The following is a 27,756-nucleotide window of genomic DNA, read 5'->3' on the forward strand; positions in this document are numbered from 1 at the left end:
AAGAGTGCTTGATGATCAAGCTGGCTCCTATTAGTCTTTGAAGTGGCCATTATGTTGTAACTTAAATAAATACTTCCACCTTGAAAGGCCTTCTAATGGTTTGGTCTCCACTATATCACACTTAGAGTGGCCAATGTCCTAATGTTCAGCTTGGTCCTTTCCAATGACACTGAGCATCAACCACTGGATTCATTTGGGCTTTTTCTTCCCACTTCCTTTGTGCAGTTAAGGGGATTGATGCCTCTTCAGAGCTGGAAAGCTTCTTTGCCAAAAGGAAACTGGATGACGGTGAGGGACACGCAGCAAGCATTGCTGAGTACCTGCAGGACACCGTTATCATTTACCCAGAGGATCCAGAGGAAGGTACACGACTGGGCACACCAGAGGCCAACGGACAAGATGAAAATGAAAACGGTAGGCAATCAACTGTACACATAAAGAGACAGTATTTAATTTAATTTAATTTATTATTTATTATTTTATTATAACTTTTTTATTTAGTTTTATTTTAGTATTTATTTATTTTTATTTTATTTCATTTTATTTATGTATTTTGTTTTATTATTATTATTATTATTTTGTTTAATTTAATTTAATTAATTATTTTTTATTTTATTTAATAAATTTTATTTGATTTTATTTAATTATTTTTTTCATTTAATTTAATTATTTCTTTTTTAAAATTTCTTTTTATTTTATTTTAGCTTAGGAGCCCACAGTTTTAATGTTTTTTAAAATGATAACTTTTTTGGTTTTCATTATGTAATAATTAGCCTTGGGTACAAAATATGCAAAAAAAAAAAAAAAAGGAAAACAAATACAAAAACATAAAGTAATAAATAAATATGCAAAAATGTTGAAATAATACAATTTTATTGCTTACACAAAAATGTATTTAGTTTAACTTATATTATATTATATTATATTATATTATATTATATTATATTATATTATATTATATTATATTATATTATATTATATTATATTATATAATTTTCAGATTAGCCTGGGTAAATACAATGCACACACTGCATGTACTGTACATAGTTTTGGCTTAAAGTATATATTTTGCTTAGATTAGTTAAATCATATAAATTAATCATATATTTTAACCATTTGAGGTAGATATTGTACAAAAAATCCAAAAGCACTGACTATAATAGCAGAATCTAAATGACATAACTGAATGCTTTACCTATCATCCTCCAATAGCCTCATATGGCAACCGTTTGTCCTACATATGCTTTTTTTCTCAATCCCCCCTCCTTCACTGTGTGCACTCCTTTCAATTTTGCCCAGATCTGGCACTGAGGACGCCAGATGCCTTTGCCCAACTGTTGACCTGCCCCTACTGTGACCGGGGCTACAAGCGACTGACCTCCCTGAAGGAGCACATCAAGTACCGACATGAGAAAAACGATGAGAGCTTCCCCTGTCCCCTGTGCAGTGACACCTTCGCCTACCGCACCCAGCTAGAGCGCCATATGGCCACACATAAACCTGCCAGAGATCAGGTGAGATGAGGTTTACCTCAGTCAGTACACACACTCAGTGCTCCTCACTCATGTTTTTTTTAGCATTATTGTCCACCCTTTTCTTTGTTTCAAATGATGCATTGCATATTCAGTTTGAGAAACTTATATTTATAAGAAATGAATCAAATCACCTTATTAAAATTGAGTTGCAAATAATTCATATACATAGTGAAAACAGAATGAGAGCTACATTTAGCTTTGTGCATTATGAAAATGATGTCACACTTGGTATTTGAAAATGACATTATTATTTTTGAGTGTGTTTTGTTGCAAAAATACATTCCAAAAATACACTATATGTGTATGAGATATAAACTTTTCTTTTATGTCTAAAATACCTTGAATATTAAGTAAAGATTAAGATATTTTAAACATCCTAATTTAAATACATTAAGCGTAATTTTCAATTAGTAATATGCATTACTAAGCACTGCTTTTGTAATTATTTCATTTTTTTGTGCCTTTAGATTCTAGATGTTCAAATAGTTGTACATTCGTCAAACAACTATTTATTTATTCAGCTTTTTAGATGATGTAAAAATCTAAATTTCAGAAAAATTTACCTTTAAACTGATTAACTGTTATACAGTAATATCATATGTACTGAAGGATCACATCTACATAGAATAAAAATACCCTGGAAAGACATAGATGTTATTCCTGGAGTGCTTAACGGTACCTAATTAGTTATTTCTAATCAGATGCATTTTAATATTCTATGGATAGATTGTGATGAGAATAATACCACCTTGTTGTATTTTATTTATTTATAATTTTGCACAGACTGGTTACACTTTTATGGAAATTACTTCCATTATTAATGCAAAGCATCATGAAATAGGAAAAGGTGGAAAGAAATTCAGATGAAATCCGACTGTTTTCCTGAAGCACATGCCAAAGGAGGGAACATGCTTTAGCCTGTTGATAGTTCCTGCATTGAACAAGCAGCTCCGGAAGCTCCTTAATACTTGAATCCTTCACACCGGAGCCACAGCTGTGCAGTGTCATACTCCCCTGAGTGTCCACCCACAGCCGGCCATGTGTGGGCTGTTCTAGCACACCGAGTCCTATAGGCCTGCTGACTTCTCGCATCAGCTGTTGGAGAAAAGTCAAGTCCAAAGACGCAGGCAAAGCTGATGTTAATTCAGCCTTATAGGCCAATCTCAATATAAGAATGCTGTGAAAAAATGCAGCGATATGGATTTATTGTGAAGAGGAAACTCTATATTGCTTTATTTCCGAAGGAAAAGGTCTGCTTTTGATGTGGTGAAAGGGTTCTCAATTGTTTGATAGGATTATATCAGGATATCCTGCATTCAAGCTTTCAACTTTGAACCTTAAGCAGACTTGAAAACATTGGAAACACTCAAGATACTTACTCTATACTCTCATCTTACTGGCTGATTCACACTCACACATATGCACACATACACACACATACACACTCGTGCACCTCTCCAGACTGAATTAAACACGACCAGATGGCTTTTTTCCTGGTGATCTAGAGTATCCTAATCCTTAAATGACTTTAAGTGTTTGTTTATTTGCTCTAAAGGGGTCTTTTCCTGAAGGCTTTGAACATTGATTCCTAGGTTCACCTTGCTACATTTCAATGTGTGTCCTGCCTGTGTACACATTTGCATACACCCCTACATTGAACAAGACCTTTAACATATCTCAAACTGGCCTGTGTACTGTACATGAGCGTGTGACTGAACTTTTGGAGAAAGAACTTCAGCATAGTACTGTACATAGTGACTATTAAACGTGCACTTGTGGACTCCCACACATTTTTCACAGACCTTTTGTGTCTGTGTGTGGGGTGCAGGGTGAATGCTGTTGTTTTTGTTGTGCATCTGGGGCCCACATTTGAATTTCAAATGGTGAAAGAGCACCTACGTTTAACTTTGATTGGCGAATACAGATGCAGCCTACACTGTAACTAAACGCAGACAATAGATGTATGAAGTATGTTCTTTAGCTAGTATTTTAATGAAAGATGCACTGAGAAAGTTTCAAAGTTATCACTATTCGTGCGATCATGTGATCCAAGTTAATTATGTCATATTTAAGTTAATTATGACGAACTGTTGCTTCAGCAGCCTTGAGTACACATGGCTAAACATAATTCTGGAATGCTTTCTGTGTCTAATTTGCATAAATACATATTCATAAGCAGTTTTATGAACAGAACGAACTCTTAATTTTTCTACCTGTATCAATTTCTGTATTCTTTCTCTCCCTTGCAGCCTCAACTGCTAAATGAAGGGGCTGGAAATCGCAAATTTAAATGCACAGAGTGCGGCAAAGCCTTTAAATACAAGCATCATTTGAAGGAGCACCTCCGGATTCACAGTGGTAAGTGTTTCATAAGTGCTGTCAAAAGTATGCCAGTAATGTATACAATGTTATACCATATGTTTCCAATTTGCCTGATGGTAATTTAGTGTGGTTTGGATAGTCTGGATAGATGATGAATATTTAAAACCATAATTATATAATTATTCAAGAGTTATTTTTATTGTAGGATCCCATCATCCTATCAATCACTGAGTTGAATAATGAGATGGGGAAGAAGTTTAATGCAAGTCCAACTTAATGTGAAAAATATGTAAAGGTTATTGCTTAATTGGTGTATTTATGCGGTAAAAATTAAGGCCCTTTTATTATTTCTTTTTAAAGGTGAGAAGCCATATGAGTGCTCCAACTGCAAGAAGCGTTTCTCCCACTCTGGCTCCTACAGCTCCCACATAAGTAGCAAGAAGTGCATTGGCCTTATCTCCATTAATGGACGGGTGCGCCATGGAGTCAACAACAAGCCTGGCTCATCACCAAACTCTGCTGCATCCTCTCCTGGCAGTCCTGCCTTAGCTCAGCTCCGTCACAAACTGGAGAACGGCAGGTCCATGAGCCTCCAAGACCCATCCGCTCACACAGACATCAAGTCTGAACCCATGGACTTCAATGAGTACCGTCTCATGATTGCATCTCAACAAGAATATGGTGCGTCGGGAGCCTTTCTCAATGGAGGTGGCCGTGGAGGTAGTCCTCCGGGGATGCACAGCTCATCTCAGAACCCCTTGCAACATCTGGGTATCGGGTCAGATTCTCATCCACTGGGCTATACAGGGTTCATCAACAACATGAGTGAGGTTCAGAAGGTGCTTCAGATTGTGGACAACACAGTTTGCAGGCAAAAAATGGATGGCAACCCTGAAGAGATCTCTAAGCTTCGAGCATACATGAAGGAATTAGGCTCCCAGATGGAGGAGCAGAATCGGGTACTGGCCTCACAGCAAAGCTTCCTTGGCGTTGGTCACAACAGTCCCACCAAGACCATCATTGACTACACACTGGAAAAAGTCAATGAAGCCAAAGCATGTCTCCAGAGCTTAACAGAAGATTCCAAGAGGCGGCTCATGGATATCAAGAAAGAAAGACCAAGCCACGCCATGGATCTTCTATCTGAAGACAAAGCACTGGAGAGGGATGCACAGTACGCACCTTTCTCTTGTCAGTATTGCAAAGAGACATTTTCTGGCCCTATTCCATTACATCAACACGAGCGCTATCTCTGCAAGATGAACGAGGAGATCAAGGCTGTCCTCAAACCTAATGATACTGTACCAACTGGTCGCAGGGGGCTTTTCGGCTCAGAGCAGCAGGCTGGTGTGATCTCCTCATCCCTCGAGAGGAATGCCACCAGCCCAGTCAACCCCTACAAGGATCACATGTCATTACTGAACGTCTACTTTTCCATGAACACTGAACCCAACTCAGAGGAACTGAGGAAGATCTCTATGGCAGTGGGTCTTCCTCAGGAGTTTGTGAAGGATGCATTTGTTCAATGGAAAGCCCAATCTCACCATAGCTTCTCTAGGAAAAGATCTCCTCCTCCTGAGCGAAGTGGAGAGACCAACCATGTCAGGGATTCAGCATTTGCCCGGTCACCGGTTTCTTTGGGGCAATATGGCGACTCAACAGCAGAGATCCAAGCCATCACCAATGGGGATTCAGGGCACAAGTTGTCCAGACCACATCAGATTACAGGCACCAGGCAGACCAATGAAAAGCCACTTGACTCTGTGGACCACTTGAGAGGGGAGACACCCTCACCTTTGAACCTCTCATCATCATCATCCAAACACTCACATAGCAGTTCATACACGCCTAACAGCCTCACCTCTGAGGATGCCCATGGGGAACCACTAGACTTGTCTTTGCCAAAACAAGTTTCCAAGGCAGAACGGAGGGCCAAACCGAATGGTTTTTCTATTGAACACACTAGTAATTCCACTGCACGTGAACCAGGAACAGAGCCTTTAAATTTGGCCCACATCAAGAAGGAGTTCAATGGACCCAACAGTTTGGGCAATGAAAATCAGATGGATAAAAGCTCAAGTCCCATCTTTAGCATAAACCCCTTTGGTGGAGGCCACATGTACACCTCTCTTCCACCACATGGCGCATTCCCTCCACCCACTTTCATGTCAACGACTCAAGCCAGCATACCGGGTCTAAGGCCTTACCCAGGGCTGGATCCCATGAGTTTTCTACCACCTATGGCTTATACTTACGCAGCAGGAGCAGCCACCTTTGCTGAGATGCAGCAACGTCGGAAATACCAGCGGAAACAAGGCTTCCAGGTATGTTAAATATTATGGTACTAGGAATAAGATTCTCTGTGTATTAATGTTACATTTTAATACATCAAACAACAATGCAATGTATTATCATGCATTTAACTAAAGGAAAACAAATATGTATGTGTGAGTGTGTTTAATTGATATGCTTAATTTTACATCAAAATCTAGAATTGTTTTATTTACAATTTGTTATTTATTGTTTTGGTTAAGATCACAAAATGCAGTATAACCTACTGTTATTTATATGAGTTCTTTCTACTCTGTTTACTGAACTGAAAGAACTCCTCTCAATATCAAGCCATATGTCCCTTTTTTGAGACATAAGATAAAGATCTTATACAGGTTACAGAGATAAGCTCTGTCCAGACTTGGGATCAAACATGGGGCAGGGGCTGCGGGGCTGTCTCTTCCTAGGTGGCAGGTTAAGATTAGGATTTGTGGCAGGTTAGGATTGTATGAAGTGTCTAAAATCTGTTTCTTTTGCAGGGGGATCTACTGGACAGTGCTGGGGACTATCTGTCAGGGCTAGAGGACCTGACAGACAGCGAGTCGCTTCTCGCCCGGAAGAAGATTAAGAAGACTGAAAGTGGTATGTACGCGTGTGACTTGTGCGACAAAACATTCCAGAAGACCAGTTCCCTCCTAAGACACAAATATGAGCACACAGGTATATCACATTTAGACAACTCTTTTTTTTTTACCCTCGTCCATCCCCCCTCCAAAGTAATCCCTTTTTACCACATTGTGTTTTTTTCTTGTTTCTTTCATTCCTTTTCTGCTTTAATTTTTTTCATACCTACTTTTTTTCTGTCCATTGCCATATTTTTGTTGTACATTTCAAACCCATTACAAAGGTGTAACGGTTTTCTTCCTTTTGACAGGGGAAATATTTAAAAATTCAGCTAAAATATATATAATAATTACTCTTTGAGCTGCAGATACACACACATAAAAGATCCTCTATATATGTTTTGTTTAACGAAGCACTCTCGCACTGATTTTAAATGAAGCATTTGGACCATCAGTCGATATGGAGACACATTGTCAGTAGAGTTTGCTGGCATGCCAACATGGCGCAGTATGCCAGGTGTATGAAAGCCTGATGTGTGCGAGGCATTTCTATGCCACATTGTGACCTACCCTCCTGGGGGACTCCTCTCTTTCACACGTTTGCATCATCCTCACTTGCATTCTTCGGTCGGAATTCATAGAGAGGAATCTGCCATCTCGTCTATTTTTGAACTTGATGAGGGGAGGTGGGGAAGGGGACCATCTCAAGTATGGCTGCTATGGAAGGTGTTGCAGGCATGCCAGGGCTATTCATGGCCAAGAATATAGTACATCTGTTCATGTGCTTGGAGCCGATGGCGAGTGTGTGGATTTTTATGGCAAGTGTGTTACAGGTAGAATTACTGAATGCCAAATGGCAAGTCCCTCCTACTTCGCTGATTAGAGTACAATTAATTTGTCCTAGTTTCCGAAAGTAGACAATGCAATCCAGGCTAAGGGAAAGAGGAAGGTGTGCGGGAGCTGAGGTGTTTGGTGTATGGGTTACACAAGGCATCACGAGGCAGATGTCTTATCTAAGCATTTTCGAATCCCGAGACATGATGTCATAAACTCTGTCAGGGATGCTGACTGCCTCACTTTCACCTTGTGCGGCATGGAGCGATAATCACCTGATCTTCTTGGCTGCATTCAGAACAGTCACAGACAGCCTCAGAATAGCACCTCAGGACTGTGGCTTCCCCCTCACCTCTCTGCACTGTTTTTGGTAGCATCTAAAATAAATCACTGGGGTTTGTCACTGCTTAATATGAAGGAGGTTCTTTTTAATATTGTTTTGGCCACACTTTATTTTAAGATACAATTCTTACCATTAAGAAGCCATTGACTATGACTGTTATCTCAATAAACTCCAAATTCACTGCTTTGTAATAGTTATTAAGGTAGTAGTTGGGTTTGGGTATTGTGTAGGATTAGGAATGTAAAATAAGATCACAAAGAATGTATACTTTATATCCGCTTCCTAAGTTGTGATGAGTCGGTGACATATGAAAGACAAAATATTCATTTAGGACAACTTTTTAGTCATGTCACATATTAAAGTGAACTTTATATAAAATCATAGTGCACACAATCATCATGCTTACTGCATCACAAATTGCAACATTGTAACAATTTTTTTAAAAATTAATCCTTTTCTGGCCATCGGATATTAAGCATGGACATATATTGCTGATAATTTGGTGATTTTCGAAAGTATTACATCACTTTGTAAAAGCTATTATTACCATATGTTGAGTCTATACAGTTTGATATAATGATTGGATCCCGAATCCGCCTCGCAAGATGTCACACTTAACAAGCAGATTACTAATAAACAGCCCTTATAATAGGCAGGTAATAAAACACACTATGTAATTGGTCACTATCCTAAAGCGTTACCATTACTTTTACCCCCAAACTAGTCTCAAACATTTTTTATATATCATCTATTTTCATTTCTACATGAGGTACAAGTGAGGAGGGATTTGTGTGGTTACTTGAAAGATTTGTGTCCTAGTAAATTGTGACTGTATTACAAGACATTTATTGCATACAATCAGCGTTGGGTAAAAAAAGTAAAATATTACAATCGTAATCTTTAAAAAACAAACCTTTATTTACATTACTTTCTTTAAAAACGAAGTAACACATTTAGTTACTTTAAAAAAAAAAGTTTTATTTTTTTACCCAACACTTCAAACAATATATTGAGATATAGTACATAATCCACAGAGAGAATTCTCAAATTGCTTTTTTTATAGCTTTAAGATATTATAGATGCTTTGCTAACCTCTTTGCTCCTCTCTCCTTGTGTCTCCGCAGGAAAGCGGCCTCACCAGTGCCAGATTTGCAAGAAGGCCTTCAAACACAAGCACCACCTCATCGAGCACTCGCGCCTACACTCGGGCGAGAAACCTTACCAGTGCGACAAATGTGGCAAGCGCTTCTCCCACTCCGGCTCTTACTCGCAGCACATGAACCACCGATATTCCTACTGCAAGCGGGAAGCGGAGGAGCGTGAGGCGGCCAAGCAAGAAAACCACAACAATGGTGGACCCCTGGAGCCCACAGAGCTCCTGATGCGGCGGGCTTACCTGCAAGGCCTTGGGCCTCTGGGCTTTTCAGATCCAGAGGATCAGGCTGAGGACATCACACGAGAAAACACCATCTTAAGAGACGGCACTGAGAGCGGGGCAAGGGAGACGGAAGAGACGTATGCGGAAGTGACTGACAGACAAGAGACAGGTTTGATGGGGGAAGAGGAAATGGAGGGGCAGAGGTTTGACACTCGTAGCCCTGATGGGACAGCAAAAGATGAGAAAGAGAGTGAAGTGACTGGAGGGACAGAGGACGAAAGCTCGGAGGAGGGGAAAAGAAACCATGACGGCGAGAACGAGGATGCCGATTAACTACTGCATTTCGGAATAAGCTTCTTTTTCGTTTACTCAAAAGCTTGCATCGCACCCTTCTTCCGCTCCTTTTGGAGGGACTTTGAGCCAGATTCACAATTAAACCACACACACTGCCACGTCTTGGGTGTGCGCCTGAGACTCGCACTCGACAAAAACAAAGAGTGGAACTCCAAAATCAGGCCTCACATGAAGGAATCCATATTATGCAAAAACACAAGTGAAGACGATTGTCAGAATGAAAAACAAAAGAGGTTTTTAAATTGTACAGAGTTTTCAACCAGAAAGCTGTGCGGTGCTGATTTCCGTATAACTCCTGTGTTTCATTGTGGTCGTAGCACAAGCCTGGAAATTGCACTCTGAAAATAAAAAAAGAAACAACAAGTGTGAGAAAAAAGGAAAAATAAAAAACACAAAAAATTAAACGAACAAAAAGGTAAAAAAAAAAAAAAAAAACAGAGAGAAGAAAACATTGCCTATATGTACTTATACTGCGCTTGAAGACGCAGTGGTGTGTCAGTGTTATATTTCGTCTATCACTTACTGTGATACCCTTGGTTTTACCTTTCTTTTCCTGACCAGCCATTTGAGTTTGGCGTCTCACCATGGCTTTTTTTTATGAAGCGACATTAACTAAATAATACCTATATGATTCTTAAACGTACAAAGTCTTAAAGTTGGCCAGGGGTGGACGGAAAGAGTCTGGGTAACTGTATTGACGGAGGCTCATTGTATGAGGCAATGTCAGAACCCCTGTGTTTTATTTCTATTTTGTTTTTCGTTCGAGAAAAGCCTTATATGCAAACCCTTTCACCTGTGTTTTCTGCAAGTGCCATCCTTGTACAGTATAAAGCGAAGTCAACTAGTGTTCTCTTTGCACCTGCTTTAGTATTAAAAGAACTATTTCACCTTGTCGTTTGAAATACCTACGTCAGTATTAGTATATCTAGACTGCAGTTGTTTAGTTTACATATTGTTTGTGCAATTTTCTGTATTTTTATTTTTTATTTTAAGATCATCTGTCAGTATTATCTTGGTTTGTTTTTTGTTTTGTTCAATACAAAATTCGTTTTTATTTTAAACTACCATTTTATTTATGTGACTCATTTTATATTTCCTAATTATATTTATTTCATACTGTAGTGTACAGTATTATAGTTCCTTGATATAGATATATTTTAGTAAATAAGGATCCTTAAAAGTGGAGCAAATTTTACGTAAAGAGAGCATTTATTGTATCGGGAGCAATCGCTGTGAGTTGCTCTTCATACTACACTTATCTGATGAAGGAGAATCTACAATTTGGGAACTTTTGATACAATATTGTGAAAACACTGTATTTTTGACTGAAAGGAAAAAAAATTCCACTTTATTCATCTTATTTGTTTTTCCTTTTTTTCCCTTTTTTTTAGCTAAAGAAATAAAGGGGGGCTGTGGTTGTTGGGATTTTTTGAAATGTCTGTTGAATATAATTTAATTTTTAATTTGTAATTTCTCTTGAAAACAAACTTGCTCGAATAAATGTAGCCCAATTTAATTTTGAAAGCCTGTGTAACATCTCACTCAGCATGTCACTTCAATTCACACACACACTGACAGATATCCACACATGTCAATTATTATATTAAATGAAGAATATCCAAGGGGGAAAATATTCAAGCAGTCGGCACTTTAGTATCTCAGATATAATAATGTATGCATGTGAACGTGTGTATTAAGTAGTGTCATCCACCTTCATAAATGTGAGAGAAATGGCCATCAGACTTTAATATTCTCTGCGTAGTATCATTTTTCTGTGCTATCATTTAATTAATTACTGGAACCTTTACCTTTTGATGTGGATTACACATAGCAATATAATCCACCTTATCAAAGTCTCTCACAGTATGATAGCCTTCTATTAGTCTCTTTGAAGTTGAATGATGTTGGGTTGCGCTAAATTAACATCAGCTGCAGGCTGCCAAACTGACTGTGAAGTCTCGACTCTGGAACTCTAAGGAGTTCCATTAACCATGACCTTGCTAATTTTCTCAACTCACATACTCATCTCAAGTTTAATTTTCAAGGAACTATTCAAGACACTTTTCTCCCTGCAGGGATGTACAGTTCATTTCGTTTTAGTAGCTAAGGTTACTGTATAAAGGGCCTGTCAAATTGACCCGCTTAGTACTTATATGTTAGCTACATTCTTTTGCGATACGCATTTTCTCTGCTGTTTAAATATTGATGAGTAACTTGGAGTTAGTGGAAGTGGGAAACCCATTTAAACGTTCCCATACTGACGATGAATGATAAAATTAGAGAGACTTCATTTCCACCATATAATATGCTAACTAGCACGCAGATTTGATTCACTAAAGTGTAAGTGATTTGGTCAGAGAGTGTCGCTGTAGTTGTTTTGGACGTGCTGTTTTTCATCTTTAATAAGTGGTTATTTGACCACATTGTAGTTTATCTACACTCAACTCACAAAGCGTTAATTAAACACACACTTACCAAGGCCATTTACATCGATGTTGATATTTACTCCCACCATGTTGATGTTTTGTAACATCTTTATGAGGTGGGTAAAGACCTGGAGGAAATCCATGCGAACATTGGGAGAACGTGCAAACGGAAAAGAAATGCCAAGTGACCTAGCCATCATGCGCCCTTTAAACACAGACATTCAAATAAATAAAAGGCCTATTTATTATGGTCATTATAAAATAAATCTTGACTTGTTGAAATTGTCTACTATTTTTAAGTAGTACAAGGTTATTAGAGTGAAAAGGCATAACATTGAACCATTTTTGCTATTTGTAAATAAATTATATAAAATGAAAATAATGCATTTTATCATATAAAACAATACAAAAAGCTTTGACTTATTTAAACTTGGTTGACATAAATATTTGGTCACCTTGTAATTATAAGATTATGTCTGAAATTAAAAAAAAAAACTAGGATGCAATTTTTTATTATTTATATGATTAATTATATTAATAATTATTATTTAGTTTAGTGTGCGTTTGGGTCTTTTTTATTAAAAAAATATTAAATTTATTTTATAAAAAAATTTATTCCCATAAAAGTTTTTGCTATATGGAAGGTAAAAATGCAGATAGAACATTATAATTCCATGATGCCAATTTCTCCTTTTCATTTACTTTAACTTGTACTCAAAAAAAAAAAAAAACACATTTAATAAAACATTATTTTAAAATGATTCCATTTTAAAAACTAATAACGTAACAACGGCAGAATAAAAAAAGTTAAAACTACTCTACATAAAAATCAATACTAAAACACAAAAATAAAATTCAAAATGTTAAAATATAATTTACTGTTATTGTATATAGTGCATATGTGGTTCTAGCTTCACTCTTATCAATCAATAACTAATCAATCAATATTACTTTTACACTATTTGATGGATGGCCTGAATACATGTTTGTATGTTAGAAACTGAATGCAAAAGGTAGGTACTGACATAAAATAATGAGGTAATTTATTATACGGGGATGGAGTCAAATGTGATATGCAGCGTATTTGCAGGTTCTTTAAATGTCAGAAAAAAGTTTTAGAATCAGAATTTTAGGCCTTAAAAAGTTTTAAATTCACTGACATATTGTGTTGTAGGCCTTCATTTTCCTGTCCATGTAAAGCTATACCCAATCGGGCCATCTCATTAAAAGTTTTAACAAACGTTCATATATTAACTCTTATTTATTAACTCTATTTACCAACTCTTTCTGTTCGTAAACATTTGGTTTAATTATTTTCATTACAATAACATTTGTTTTTAATGTTTTTTTAATGTTTTAACTAGGCCAGTAGAAAAAAAATCCTTAGCGTTTAGCCTTGTAAGTATGAAATTTCATTAATAATGGTGTTAAAAAGCTCTTTAAAGTATTGCATTTTGCTTGATGAAACCTGTAGAAACCCTGGATATAATATTTGTTTCATTTTTAATATAAAAATTTGTTGATTAAAAAACCCACACACAATTGTACATCATGGTCTAACATGCAGTAGGCTATAACAGCACTGAGTAAGTACAAAAAAAAAGAAGAAAAAAAATACCAACAAAATTAGGTTTTATATGGATTCTGGCAAAACCAAGCTGGTCATTTATGGTCATTGCCTGGCCCAAGCTGATATAAATGATGGATCAGCTGGACAACCAGCTGGCAGGGCAGAGATCAACCTTGTAGACCTTGATCAAGCTGGATAGGGTTAGTAAACAACCTCTGAACATAAACCAGCAACTGTGTTCCAAAAGCCGACTTAAGCTAATATAACACGGGTTTCCCAGCCTGAAATCCTCTCCCAAACATTTATTTACTAATTATATTATATAATGTATGTTAATGTTGAAATCAAAACCTAATTTTAATAGATGATCTTTAGTAGCTGCTTTACCCCGCAAAAAATAAAACGTCCCACGTCTTTTTCTTACGAGGTGTGACGAACGAGCCTGCAAACGACAGAACGACGCTGGAGTGCGTAATGACGCGCAGTGACGTCATGACGCAAAACACGCGGCGCTTTCAGGAAGAGGTAAGATTGAATGAAACACGCGAATGGTTAGAGATTTCAGACTCCGTTTCTGATTTAAAATATCACGTTTCAATGCTTATCGATCTGTCAGCAATATACAGAATCGCGTACTTATAACAGATTTAGCGATATGTGATTTAGAATATGTCGCCCTCTCTGTAAAAGTTTTGTTCTCGTTCATTTTTGTAATGAATGCATGTTGTTTGCGTGCATACAGTGTTTCAGCTTTCGGATAAAGTGCGTTTTACAATACACAACACTGTAACTTATATGATATTATTTTATATTTTAAAGCCAATACGCTAGGTTTGTAATGAGTAAACTATGGATTTCGTGTAATATATTACGTTAGTATAACGGATCGCTTTGGTTATGTTAGTGAACATGTTCGTCATAACAGTCAACAATTCACAATGTAATCTACAAAGTAGAGGTGACAATTGTGAGAACTTTTTATAGATGTTGCCTTTGATTTGTGTTTCACAATTACTGCATTGATGTGTTTTTGTTGATTTGAAATAAAGAAAAAATAAGGATTTGGGGTAGTAGTACAAAAATGACGTCCAACATGTGCACTTCTGAGGAAAGGTGTTATCATTTATTTGCATATGATGATATTTTGGGTTGACATTTTGTTATCTTTAAACATGTTTCATAGCTTTTAAAATGTGGTTTTAGCGTTTTGATTTTTTTCCCCTGAAAGAAGTGTTTAAAGTACTTTACATTGTAATATAATAATTATATATATGTTGTTATGTATACATTGTTATAATATGCAGTTTTTTATTTTATGTGAAGTTTGTATAAATATTTTCCAAATGATGTTTAACAGATTCAGGAAATTTTCACAGAATGTCTGATAATATTTTTTCTAATGGAGAAAATCTTTTTTTTTTTGTTTTATTACGGCTAGAATAAAAGCAGTTTTTCATTTTTTAAAAACATTTTAAGGTCAAAATTATTAGCCCCTTTAGGCTATTTTTTTTTTTTTTGATAGTCTAAAGAACCTTCCATCGTTAAAAAATAACTTGACTAATTACCCTAACTTGCCTAGTTAACCTAATCAACCTAGTTAAGGCTTTACATGTCACTTTAAGCTGTATAGAAATGTCTCTAAAATATATAGTACAATATTAATAACTGTCATCATGGCAGATAAAATAGCCCAGTTATTAGAAATGAGTTATTAAAACTATTGTATTTAGAAATGTGTTGAAAAAATATTCTCTCCGTTAAACAGAAATTGGGGGAAAAAATAAACAAGGGCTAATAATTGAGGGCTGCTAATAATTCTAACTTTAACTGTATTTTGGTGATCAGTGGCCACATATAATGCTAATAGTGGACAAGCCAAAATATGCATGCAGATGAGTGAGGCTAATGAGAATCAAATATTCATAAGCCAGTAGGTTTAGGTATTTAGATCGATCAGCATAGTACTGAATTTCATCATCTTTCTTTCTAAATGTGTCAATATGGTGCAGAGTAGTTTCTTCAGATCTTAGTTTGCATGGTTTCAGCTGGACCAGCTGTGTTGTGCTTGAAATGAGTCAGAGAGGAAATGGAGAATGTAACCTTGAAATGTCACAAAGCTAGTTTGGAGATTATTGTCACCCATTTAGCTTAATATGCATCTTGTATGATGCCTATTGTTGTTGTAAAGAGAGAAAGGAGACATAACGAGAGTTTTAATAATGGATGATTTTTTATAAGTTACCTGGGATTCATAGTCCATGTGCCGTAATGTTACATGAAAGCAGTGTAGCAATTTGTTGCTGTAATGTAATTTTCATTTAATGTAGTTTTCACATTTTTGTAGGTCTACCTTCAATGACTAAGCATATCAAGGTAAATTCTGTTTGTTGTGAGTTTTGACCCATAAACGAAGGCGAAACTTTGTGTTGTACAATAAACAGGCAATGTTTCTTACCCACATATGGAAATATATAGAGATGGAAAACTAATTAGAAATGTGGGTACTTTTGGAAAAAATTGCTACATTAAAACCCATTCCAGTAAACTGCATCGGTGAGGAATTTTATTTTTATTGTAATTCTTGATAATAATTGAGAAATTCAGCACAGGGATATTTTACAAATGCACTGCATATAGCTAATTACTAGGGCAAGACAGAATCTTTTGTTTTATGTCTGTGCTGAATTATTATTATTGTTTTCATCTGCAGATTTCTATGGATTATTTTTTTTTAATTAAACTTAAAGAAAATAATAATAAAACACTTTATTTCATCATCTTTATTTAAGGCTGAAAATGCAAATTCACTGTAGTAGAACCAATTGTTTTCTAAAAAAAAATGCTACAGTAGGACTCTCATTGTACACAAGTCATCAAAATATCTAAAGATTTGCATATACAATAGTTTAACCGGTAATTATAAAAAAAACTAAATTTATATATACATTTATGCACATTTACGTAAGAGTAATTCTATGCAAATGTCAACCAGCAGCTAGCTCTCTGCAGCTGTCACATGGTCACCGCGTCCAGTCGGGACAGCTAGGTTGCTGCCGGGAGTGGTATTAGTAAGACTAGCAGAAAACACTCAACCTGCCGTCTGTTTGGGTTCTAATCCCCTAGTTTATTGATGGAGACTCTATACTGCTTAGTGAGCACTGTCTTTCGGATGAGATGTTAATCCGAGAGCCTGGCTCTTTGTGGTCATTAAAATTCCCAGGATGTCCTTCGAAAAAGAGTAGGGCCTGGCCAAAATTGCCCACTGGCCTCTGTCCATCATGGCATCCTAACCATCCCCTATCAGCATTGGCTTCAGCACTCTACTCTCCACCAATCAGCTGGTGTGTAGTGTGCGGTCTGGTGCAATATGGCTGCCGTCACGTCATTCAGGTGAACGCTGGTGGTGAATGAGGAGATTCTCCCAAAAATGTGTCACTTCGAGTGTCCAGAAAAAGCGATATATAAATGTAAGGAATTATTATTATTATTAATTTTTACATGAAAAAGTAAGTTTTCACCAAAATAGTGATAATAATACTTAGTTAGGCTTGTATTTTACAGTGCTTTAAAAATAATAAAAACTATCTCTGTCAATGTTTTCAAACAATTATATTTGATTTACCAAAGTCATACAAGTGCCAATTTCTCATCTGTCACTTGCATAACAAAGCTTTTCCCTCATTAATGCAAAAATGTAAAATAAAATAAAATCAATACTTTTTCTTTTATAGAGACCCAACTCTTGTCCTTTTCATTAGCATTATTTATATTTTTATTAGTTGTGAGTTTTTATTCTCAGAATTTCTACAATGCAGTATACTGTAAAGTAGCCTTTTTTTGTCACGTCCATAACGCATGTTTATTTTCCTAATTTAAAATATAAAAATTTTGATCACATGACTGTGTGGTTAGTTGTTTTGGAAAATATAAATGGACATTTCAATATAATGTTAGCATAAATTTATAGAGAAAGTATATGTTTTAAGCTTTTACTGCAAATGTCACATTCATAATGCTGGAATTGGTCCAAAGTCAATGTGGAGAGCCGGTGCAGATTTGGTGTGGGTCTACTAATAAGCTTTTGAAATAGGCTAATGTCATTCACACATTCAGTATTTCACCTTTTTGAAGAATCCTTTTCACTTTATTTAATGTTAACATTAGTTCTTTTTATTTAATTTTGGGTTGCGTCTTGATAGTTTTAACAGGGCTCTTTTGAACTCTAACAAATTTCTGCCTTCCGTGCCCTTGATAGAGGCCATTTTCTGTCATCTTATCAAATCTTTAACTGTAATAGGCACAATTTTCTCCCGCTAGACACTTGAAATTAGCCCTTTCTCAAACATGAAGGAAATGTTCTTTCAGGCGATCTGTACAGGAATGGAGTGTTTAGCTTTTGTCTTATTATATTAAGTCTAGCCTAATTCAGAATGCCGCGGTCTTGTCACCTAATTGTCAGCAGTAAATGATAAAGAATCAGGTTAAACTCTTCAATTCATGGCACATGATTACCGTGCCTGCCGTTTCACTCGCTTCATCTCCGTCAGCCAAGTGTGCAGTGATTAGCATGTAAGCGCTAGCATGTAATTACAGAGCAGCTTCCTTTCCTTTAATGATTACCGTTAACACAAAGCCTCTGACGAGGTGAATGAGGACACGGCTCACTCTATTAAAAGACAGAACAGACACTCAGATGGTCTGAAAATTTAATTCGTGGAAAATGTGAACTTCCTCTCGCTTTTCTACCGTGAGATCAAAGGCGTTTATGAATAGTACTTTGTGCCCTCGGTGCGTGTGATGAACCTTCTGAAAGTGGCGGTGTCAGTCTGAGCACTTCGAATTAAAAGGTTTCAGGAACAAATGACTATCATTTTACAAGGCTTAATAGTGTTTTAGTTGATTGGGATGCCACTCAGTTCAGTGCAGAAGACGGTCTGGAGGTTGAAGAATATGTGTTGGCAACATTCATTAGAGCGGTTTGTTAAACAATATCATTGCAGAAAAGCTTGACACGGTTATTTCAAGCTGCTTGAGCTGATGAAACTCTATTACTCATATCCAGCAACAATTAAAAGGAAATGGAAAGTTAGTTACAACATTTTGGTTAATTGGCTTTTTCTTGTGTTTTACCTCATTCGGTGTGGTTTTTAACAACTGTTTGGACAACCGCTAACATACTGTAAACTATTTTATTTTATTTTATTTTTGACATTTTAAGCAGTGTAGAAGCACAGCCACAGAATTTACAAGGAATACATTTGTTTAAAAGTAGCTATATGTAAGACTTTCCATGTGTTATTTGCTTTCTTATGGTTTGGTAAGAAACTTTGCACTCGCTCCTGAGAGCCTTTCTTCCCTATACATAAAACAAATGCTGTTGTTCATGCAAATGCTGACATAGCGATTCTTAATGATGACATACAAATCTAGTCAGTATACATATAGACAGTTTTTGAAAGAACTGTATGTCTTGCAGAGCTTGTTTCATTTCTGCATTCACTGCTGGTGTCTTTTTTACCACTTTCCTTTTTGTTTTGTTTATTTTATTTCTAAATTATTTTTGCATCTAATGCTGTGTTCACACCAGACGTGGCACGCGCTGATAAATCGTGCAATTCGTGTGTACATAGACGCGTTAACATTTTGATGATGCGCTCACACCAGACACTGATTGAGCCTCAAGTGGGAGATATTTACATGATAAGTCGATCTAAAGATGTGAATAGATATCCTGCTGCACGATACAAGCGAATTAGGGCGTGCGAATGACGGGATTTCGTGAGAATTGACACGCTTTATGCTCGGATTGCTCAAGTTGGAAAATTCTGAACTTCAGCAGACATTTGTGCCGCATTAACCAATCATGAGCATTGTCTTGTAGGGGCGTGATTATGACGTAACACCTGTTGTTGGTGTCCAGAGGGAAAATTATCCTGCTGACACCGGACAACAATTAATCAAACTGGGCTCTGCTTAGTCTGAAGCACAGCTAAAAGCTTACGTTTTCAAAAAAATTGCTGGAAAATTATTACTTATTTTTAAAAATAATGCATTACTTTACTCGTTACTTAGAAAACTAATATTATTATGTAATTTCTTGTTAATGTGTTACCCCCAACACTAGCTGTGGGTATATGAGAGAACTGAACTGTGGTGGGGACTCGAGTCAAGTCATGTGACGTAAAAGTTGTAAAATTTTGACTTGAAACTTGCTTGACAAATATTCCAAAAAAGATGACTTGACTTGGACTTGATTATCATGAGTCGAGACTTGACTCAGACTTGACTTAAATGACTTGAAATAACTTGGTTTTGCCTATGCTAAAGATTATAAATGCTCAACTTTAGCATGCTCAACTTCAGTATTTTAAATGGAGACTGGAATATTGGAATGCAGCAGCCATTAGCTACGTTACCATCCACCTATTTTAGGTGCATTTATATGCGCATAGACCAACAGTTGATGGAAATGACAAGATGCGCATACATTTTAAAAATGTACAGAAATGTAAAGAAAAAAATATGTGCATAACTGAGTAGGACAAACTTTTTATTCGATAAAACAAGATGCACATAAACTAAAATGCAAACACTTTTACTGAATAAATTCCTGTATGCGCAATAAAAAAAAAAACTCATGTGATTTTGTTATAAGAAATCATGTGATGATAAAAATGTGTGTAAATGAATAAACCCGGAGGCTTAGCACATTGTAAAACATCAGAAATGTTGTTTTTGGTTATTCTAAAATTCTGTAATTATTTTCTTCTGCAGTGTTTGAGGCATATTAAATGCGATATCTAATTGGGCCTACTTTTCATTGTTTTTGTGTGGGACTAATTTCTGTTATTTTTACATGTAATCTTTGTAATTTTACTTGTATTATTCTTATTAAACTTTTTAATATGTTAACTAAGTGAAAAGGCATTTTTGTAGCAAATTTGCAACAATTAAAAGCATCTATAGTCCACAACTACTTTAGGGGTCGGTAACCTTTTTACAGCAAAGAGCCATTCAAGATTTTTTTTGTCAAATGCATTTTTTTTAAGAGTCACCGGGGTGTGTATGTGTACATACTGAGCAAGTCGTCAAATATTGAATTTATATGCTCGAGGTTGCCATAGCAACGTAGGTTGTTTGCCCTTTATTGGTGTCGCAATTCATTTTTGGTCGAAATGTCCTTTTATTGTAAAACTAGTTCTTATTAATTTTGCTGTAAAAATAAATAAATAAATAAATAAAATATAATTAAAATGGAATTGTTATTGTATTTTCAATAGGAAACTAATTTCTATTGACGGTTAAAATTATTAAACTGTAAATTAATACAGTATTTAAGGGTGCTTGTATTTTTGGTTAAAGAGCCACATGCGGCTCGGGAGCCATAGGTTCCCTACCACTAAGTTAAATCATCCAAAAAAAAAAAAAAAAAACATATATATATATATATATATATATATATATATATATATATATATATATATATATATATATATATATATATATTAATGACTTGACAGTTACTAGCTATGACTGGACTTTCTTGAATTAAGCAGAGAGTTGAATTGACTTTGAGTTTTAGAAAAATTGACTTGAATTGCTTGGGACTTGAAGGTTAAGACTCAAGACTTACTTGTGACTTGCACATGTGCGACTTACTCCCACCTCTGGCATTTAATCTCTTGTATGTTATGTGCACCAGTGCAAATACTAGTAGTTGCTGTCTGCAGTTCACTTAGTAGCCACTGGTGTCACTAATAACAGGTTTGGGAATTCTGCATATTCTCTTTTAGACTTTAATTCAAGTTAAGACAAATTCAGTGTCTTGTTAAATCTGTTTATTGTTTTCCCCAAATATTCTTTACCACACCACTTTGTTCTGAAATCCTTTTTCAGTTTTTTATTTTTATTTATTCAAACAGACACATGAAAGATTCATATTTAAATCGTATCTTCAAGTTTAATATTCACTGACAATGATTCTTGGCACGATTTGATAAGATTATTAAAAAATGCCAAAGTCTATAACATTTGGTGTTAAATAGTTCCATACAAATTCTTTTTTATGGCTGGATTCCATGATTCCATTCTCTTTTTCCTTATTGTGGAAATTATAGGGCACTATGCATGCTAGAATCAGGATACACAAGCTCATAAAAAAATTGCTGTTTTATACTTCAGATCTGGTGAACTCCGACTTGTGAATTCCTATAATGGGAAGATGGTTGAATAAAATTGACATGACCTCTTGTCTGAGTTTATTTAGTTAGTTGGTAAAGCTAGTATAATGTTTAATTGCATATTTAAAATATATAAAAATAGATGCCACCATTTCAACCACTTGTAGTGTCTGTACAAATTTTGTTCGACTTCAGCTTTATTGTTACTCAGAAATGTAGCTCATAAATTGCCCAATTTAAACTATGCAGAACATAAGAGATTCTAAATAGGCATCAGAATTTAACTGGTCTCTAATGCAGCCTGAAGTCGTTGGTTTTTGTCTTTATTTGCTTAAACATTAAGTATTTCAAAATGCTAGCTATGCTCAAAGCCCAGCGTCTGAATTCATGGGCGCAGTGAACTTTAAATGAGCGCCACAGTTTGCCCACTCATATGTGACCCAGACAATATGTGATGAGACTAATATTTTTTTCCTCCGGGTGTAGGTTTCGCTTTTTTAATTTTAATGTTGCAGCGCCTATCGTGCACTTTATTAGAATACTGTCATGAATTGACTCCTTTGACTTTCAATATGAGCACATCAATGGGTCAATAACACATAAAAGTGTCTGCAGTAGATTAAATGAAAAAAGCTTTGTATTGATGTGCCTTGCATCTTGAATTTGCTGTCTGTCTTTCTATTTTGTTCTGTTACTTCTTGTACTATGATCCTTGTTCCATCCATCCATCCATCCATCCATCCATCCATCCATCCATCCATCCATCCATCCATCTTTGTCTATCTATCTATCTATCTATCTATCTATCTATCTATCTATCTATCTATCTATCTATCTATCTATCTATCTATCTATCTATCTATCTATCTATCTATCTATCTATCTATCTATCTATCTATCTATCATCTATCTATCTATCTATCTATCTATCTATCTATCTATCTATCTATCTATCTATCTATCTATCTATCTATCTATCTATCTATCTATCTATCTATCTATCTATCTATCTATCTATCTATCTATCTATCTGTCTATCTATCTATCTAGCATTGTGTAAACCAAACTAACATTGCCTTGTAAAAGTTTGTGGCATTTTAAAAGACCATGAAACACAGTCATGAGGTCAGAAGCATATCCATGAAATCATTTTCATGTTTTTTCATGCTTGTTGGTTGGAACATGTTGGTGGCAACATGTGACTGTTGTTCACATTACATAGCTTTCATTTACAGACAAAGGTTTTGATAATTAATTCAACAAAGTTAAAGGGATAGTTCACTCAAAATGAAAAAGCTGCCATTATTTACATCATTTTGTTTCCAAAAGTGCAAGTTTTTTATTTTCACTTTCCTACAAGAAAAAGTTACTTTGTTTCGGGCAATGTGTTTTTTAATTTAATTTGCTAAACGTTGATGGTCAGTAAATAATCATAGATAGTAGATAGTGTATGTTTCCTTTAATTATTTTAAAATCAAGTAATGCACCCTTCCTTCAGAATTCTCTCACTTGTAATATGTGCACATATTTACTGTCCAAAACTTGTCAGTGAACTATGAGGGCATACATGGATTATAACTTTTGATATTGTCACATCTTTTGTATCTACCTTCTAATGTACTGCTTTTCTGTTTATATCACAGAGTCTATTTATTTACTTGTGTAAATGTGTTTAAATTTTTATTTATTCAGTTTTTTTTATCATTTACAGATAATGTTTACTTATACGAAAATGTTCATATGATTTATTTACAATACAGTTTGTAAAGGAATATATTTTGGAGCATTTTAAGGCAAGGCAAGGCAAGTTTATTTATGTAGCACATTTCATACACAGTGGCAATTTAAAGTGTTTTACATAAACAGGAATAAAAGAAACAAATATAAGAAAATAAAAACAAATAATAAAAGTTATCACACAAAACAAAACATAAAAACAGATCAAATGTGTATTTAAGAATAAAAAAAGAGAAAACATATTAGTGTGATCTGTCAGACGTAGCACATTCAGTAAAGGAACAGCTAAACAGATGTGTTTTTAGTCTTGATTTGAATGTGCCTAATGATGGAGCACATCTAATCATTTCTGGAAGCTGATTCCAGCAGCGAGAGGTGTAGTAGCTGAAAGCCGATTCACCCTGCTTTGACTGAACTCTTGGAATTTTTTAGTTTATATGATCCTAAAGATCTGACTGATCTGTTAGGTTTATATTCAGTGAGCATATCTGTAATGTATTGAGGTCCTAGGCCATTTAGTGATTTATAGACCAGTAACAATACTTTAAAATCTATTCTGAATGTAACTGGGAGCCATTGTAAAGACCTGAGGACAGGTGTGATGTGCTCTGATTTCCTGGTTCTGATCAGAATCCTGGCCGCAGTGTTCTGTATGAGTTGTAACTGTCTAACTGTCTTTTTGAGAAGGCCAGTGAGGAGGCCGTTACAGTAATCCACCCTGCTGCTGATAAAAGCATGAACAAGTTTCTCTAACTCTTCACTGGAAACAAAGCATCTAATGCTTGCAATGTTTTTGAGAGGATAGTATGCGGATTTACTAACTGCTTTGACATGACTATTGAAACTCAGATCTGACTCTAGAGTCACACCAAGATTCTTGACCTTATTTTTTGTTGTTTGACATTTAGTGCCAAGGTACACATTTACCTTGAGAACCTCATCTCTGTTCCCAAACGCAAGAACTTCAGTTTTCTCTTTGTTTAACTGAAGAAAGTTTTGGCACATCCAATTGTTAATTTCATCTGGGCTGAATTGTCATCAGCATAGCTGTGGTAGGAGACTGTTTTTTTTCTCATTATTTGGCTCAGAGGGAGCATATAACGGTTAAACAGGAGAGGTGCCAGAATTGAGCCTTGTGGGACACCACATGTCATGGGTGTCCACCTTGACCTATGGTGCTATACTGACATGGTAACCTCTCCCTTCAAGGTAAGATCTAAACCATTTGAGGACCGTCCCAGACAGCCTAACAGTGTCAAATGCAGCACTGATATACAGCAGTACCAGCACTGTTAATTTGCCAAAATCTGTATTTAGGTGTATATCACTAATTATCTTTAAAAGAGCGCTCTCTATACTGTGATGTGCTCTGAAACCAGATTGAAAATTGTCTAAACATCCATTGTAGCGTAAAAACTTGTAAACTTGGTTAAAAACAACTTTTTCAATGATTTTGCCAATGAAAAAGAGATTTGAGATTTTAGTAGATATATTATTCAAGAGACTTGCTTTGTTTATCAATTAAGTGGATCTAAATGGGTTTGCATTGTAAACATTAAATAAAAGTTAAAATGCTATTATTTTTTAATTCATATATTAGGGATTTAGTTAAGATAATCCCAAAATTATTCCGCATAAAGCCACAAGTTTTTTGTTTTTTTTTACAAAATTCCGCGGAATTTGTTTTTGTTTGGCCCAGCTGATGATGTAATTGTTTATTTGTACTACTACTTGCTTAACTTCTACTGTTTATTTGGTTTAACACCATTAACACCAGTGATCCTTTAACTGCTGTTACTATAGAACGAGTCTATTATAGAACACTTGATGATGTGTAAATAATACGCAACCTTTTAATTTTATGGAGAACTTTAAAAAAATACTTTTAATTATAACAATAATCAGTATAAAAATGATTATAACAAATGTATAAACAACAAATATAATTTATGAATTTGAATTAATATTAGTTGAATCACCCATTTTAGCTAAAATTTAATTAATGAAATACTGTAAAAACAATGGAGAGGTTTATTCATATCTTTTTTTATTATTATTTATGGCCCAATCCCAATTCTATTTTTGTACCCCTACCCCTTCCCCTTGGCCCTTACAACTGAGGGTTAAGGGGAAGGGCTTCAAAATTTACCCCTAAGAATTGGGACAGCGCTACAGTACCCGCACGTCATCATATGTCCTCGCGATTTCTATGAGATCAGACGATCGCGACTGCTGGAATAATTCCAGTTGTTGTTTTTTGGTATTTATCTCCAGGAGATCACTGAAGGCATATATTATGTTATCATAATAATCTAATATGACAATAAGATCGTAATACTGTGCATTTAACACAGTGGCCATACTCATTAATGTAAACACACAAAAACAGCATTAACATTATAGCAGACACTGTAAAAAGCTCATTGACAGCCACTAGACTTTTCTGAAAGGGTATTCCAGTGTCATTGAGTGTCAGAACGTTGTGGGGGTGCTGTACAGGAGTTATGATTAGAGAATGTAGATTGCGAATATATTGTGAAATTTTGCGCTTTTTATTTTAGCGTTTTTTTTTTTTTTTTAAAGCATGATGGTAAAACATGAATGCAGGTATGAATATATTAAACAATGTTTTTGTTGTAAAAATTCGTAATAATGACAAAAAATACTAATTTGTGGATCTCCTTACTTCCGGGTGCAGCTGTTGCTGGGGAACTCTGGGATATTTTTCTTACCCCTTGGTTTCAAGTGTGGTCCTGAAAAATCTTTGTTCGAAGGGCTATTCACCCCTTTCCCTTAGCCCTACGCTTTTAAGCTAAAGAGAATTGGGACACCCCTACACCTTGGCGTATACGAGCAAAACGAGTAGTAGGGGTAAGGGGAAGGGCTAAGGGGTAGGATTGGGTTTGGGCCTATATCTTTTTTTGTCATTGTTATTAATTAAATAAATGCATAGATTGTAGCGTAAAGATTTTCATCATGACACTGACCCCAGAATGTGTGCATCACTTCAGGATCCCAGCTATTTTGTGTGCTGTTTTACTTTTGTATACAGTCCTGTGGTCAAGGCTTGTCCTGGTGTTGTTTTCTCGTATCGCTCGAGTCTAATTTCAAGTGATCAGCCGTGGCTTTGGTCTGCTGTGTGGGAGTATATAATCGGATGTTTCATTCTGGCTGAATTAGCCCTCCAGAAAGACCACATCACTTTAAGGCCTCCTCCTGCCCTGTCAGAGTCCATTGCGGGTGATGACGCAAACACACACACACACACACACACATTCACACGCGCATACACACTCAAGACATCCACGGATGGCTAGAGGCTGTTAAAATGAGGTGTTGAGAGTTGGCTCACACGCTCCAATGCGCCATGTTTCTGGGTGCTTGTCACTGGGCAGTGCCATACTATCCGCCCCCTGTACTGGCACTTATTGGTGCCATTGGTAGAGTCACTTTTCCTGATGGGTTTAATAGTCAGGATTGGTACTGGCGCCTGATATGACGTCCTCCTGCTCTGCCCCTGCGGATGTATCAGCTGCATCCCAGTGCTTTTTTTTTCTCTACTCGGAGGCTGCGTCTCTCCTAACGCTGCCTCTTCCCCAGTATTTCGAGAGCCAAAGGAAATCCTGTATTTCATCTGGAATAATGCAGATTAGATAACGGCCTGTCTCCTCAGGGGAGAGAAAAGTATGCTTTTCGATGAGAAAGGAGGATGGGATATCTATGCTTAATTCTGTGGGTAAGTGTGTGGGTGAATGTCTATATGTTAAAGCGATAGTTCACGCAGAAATCTACACACCTTTAGGACATCCAAGCTGTAGGTGACATTTTACAATTAAACGTGGTCTCAAAATTAAAACTTGTCGCTCTTACCGATATATTGAAGTGAAACAACCATTTAGCTCAAGAAACAGATTATATGCAATATTTACCTCAAATTGAGTCTACTGCCTCAGGAAAATGCTTCTAAATGACTTCTGGTGTGTAAATGAATCTCTTTTGAACTGGTTCTATTTAGTAAACTGAATCCAGTTCACCAGTTGTGGCTCCAAGAACACGTGTCTACTAGTTTCTCAATCAACACTCACCTTCTGATGTGTCCAACACACACACACACACACATTGACTCAAAATGAGTCAATATTTTGATGTGTATAATCCTATTTTGCCAACTCATTCAGTTCTT

At 36.0% G+C, this 27,756-nt stretch overlaps 2 protein-coding genes across 21 annotated transcripts in view; both read left to right on the top strand.

Moving 5' to 3' along the window:
• Positions 1 to 11,184, top strand: part of zeb2a (zinc finger E-box binding homeobox 2a) — a 264,051-nt gene extending 252,867 nt beyond the window's left edge. For 9 of the 17 annotated variants that reach the window (XM_087265745.1, XM_087265742.1, XM_087265746.1 and 6 more), the window contains 6 exon segments: positions 226 to 414; positions 1,300 to 1,514; positions 3,785 to 3,893; positions 4,218 to 6,181; positions 6,668 to 6,770; positions 9,053 to 11,184. In XM_087265745.1, coding sequence (XP_087121871.1) covers positions 226 to 414; positions 1,300 to 1,514; positions 3,785 to 3,893; positions 4,218 to 6,181; positions 6,668 to 6,770; positions 9,053 to 9,639 — 3,167 coding nt within the window. In that variant the 3' untranslated portion in view covers positions 9,640 to 11,184. 17 annotated transcript variants of the gene reach the window in all.
• A 2,953-nt stretch (positions 11,185 to 14,137) lies between these two features.
• Positions 14,138 to 27,756, top strand: part of qtman (queuosine-tRNA mannosyltransferase) — a 74,444-nt gene continuing 60,825 nt past the window's right edge. For 2 of the 4 annotated variants that reach the window (XM_087266417.1, XM_087266419.1), the window contains exon 1: positions 26,826 to 27,309. The gene's annotated coding sequence lies outside the window, so the exon portion shown is untranslated. 4 annotated transcript variants of the gene reach the window in all.

The sequence above is a fragment of the Danio rerio genome, chromosome 9 (genome assembly GCF_052040795.2).
Source record: "Danio rerio strain M-AB ecotype USA chromosome 9, GRCz13ab, whole genome shotgun sequence".
Classification (NCBI taxonomy): Eukaryota; Metazoa; Chordata; class Actinopteri; order Cypriniformes; family Danionidae; genus Danio; species Danio rerio.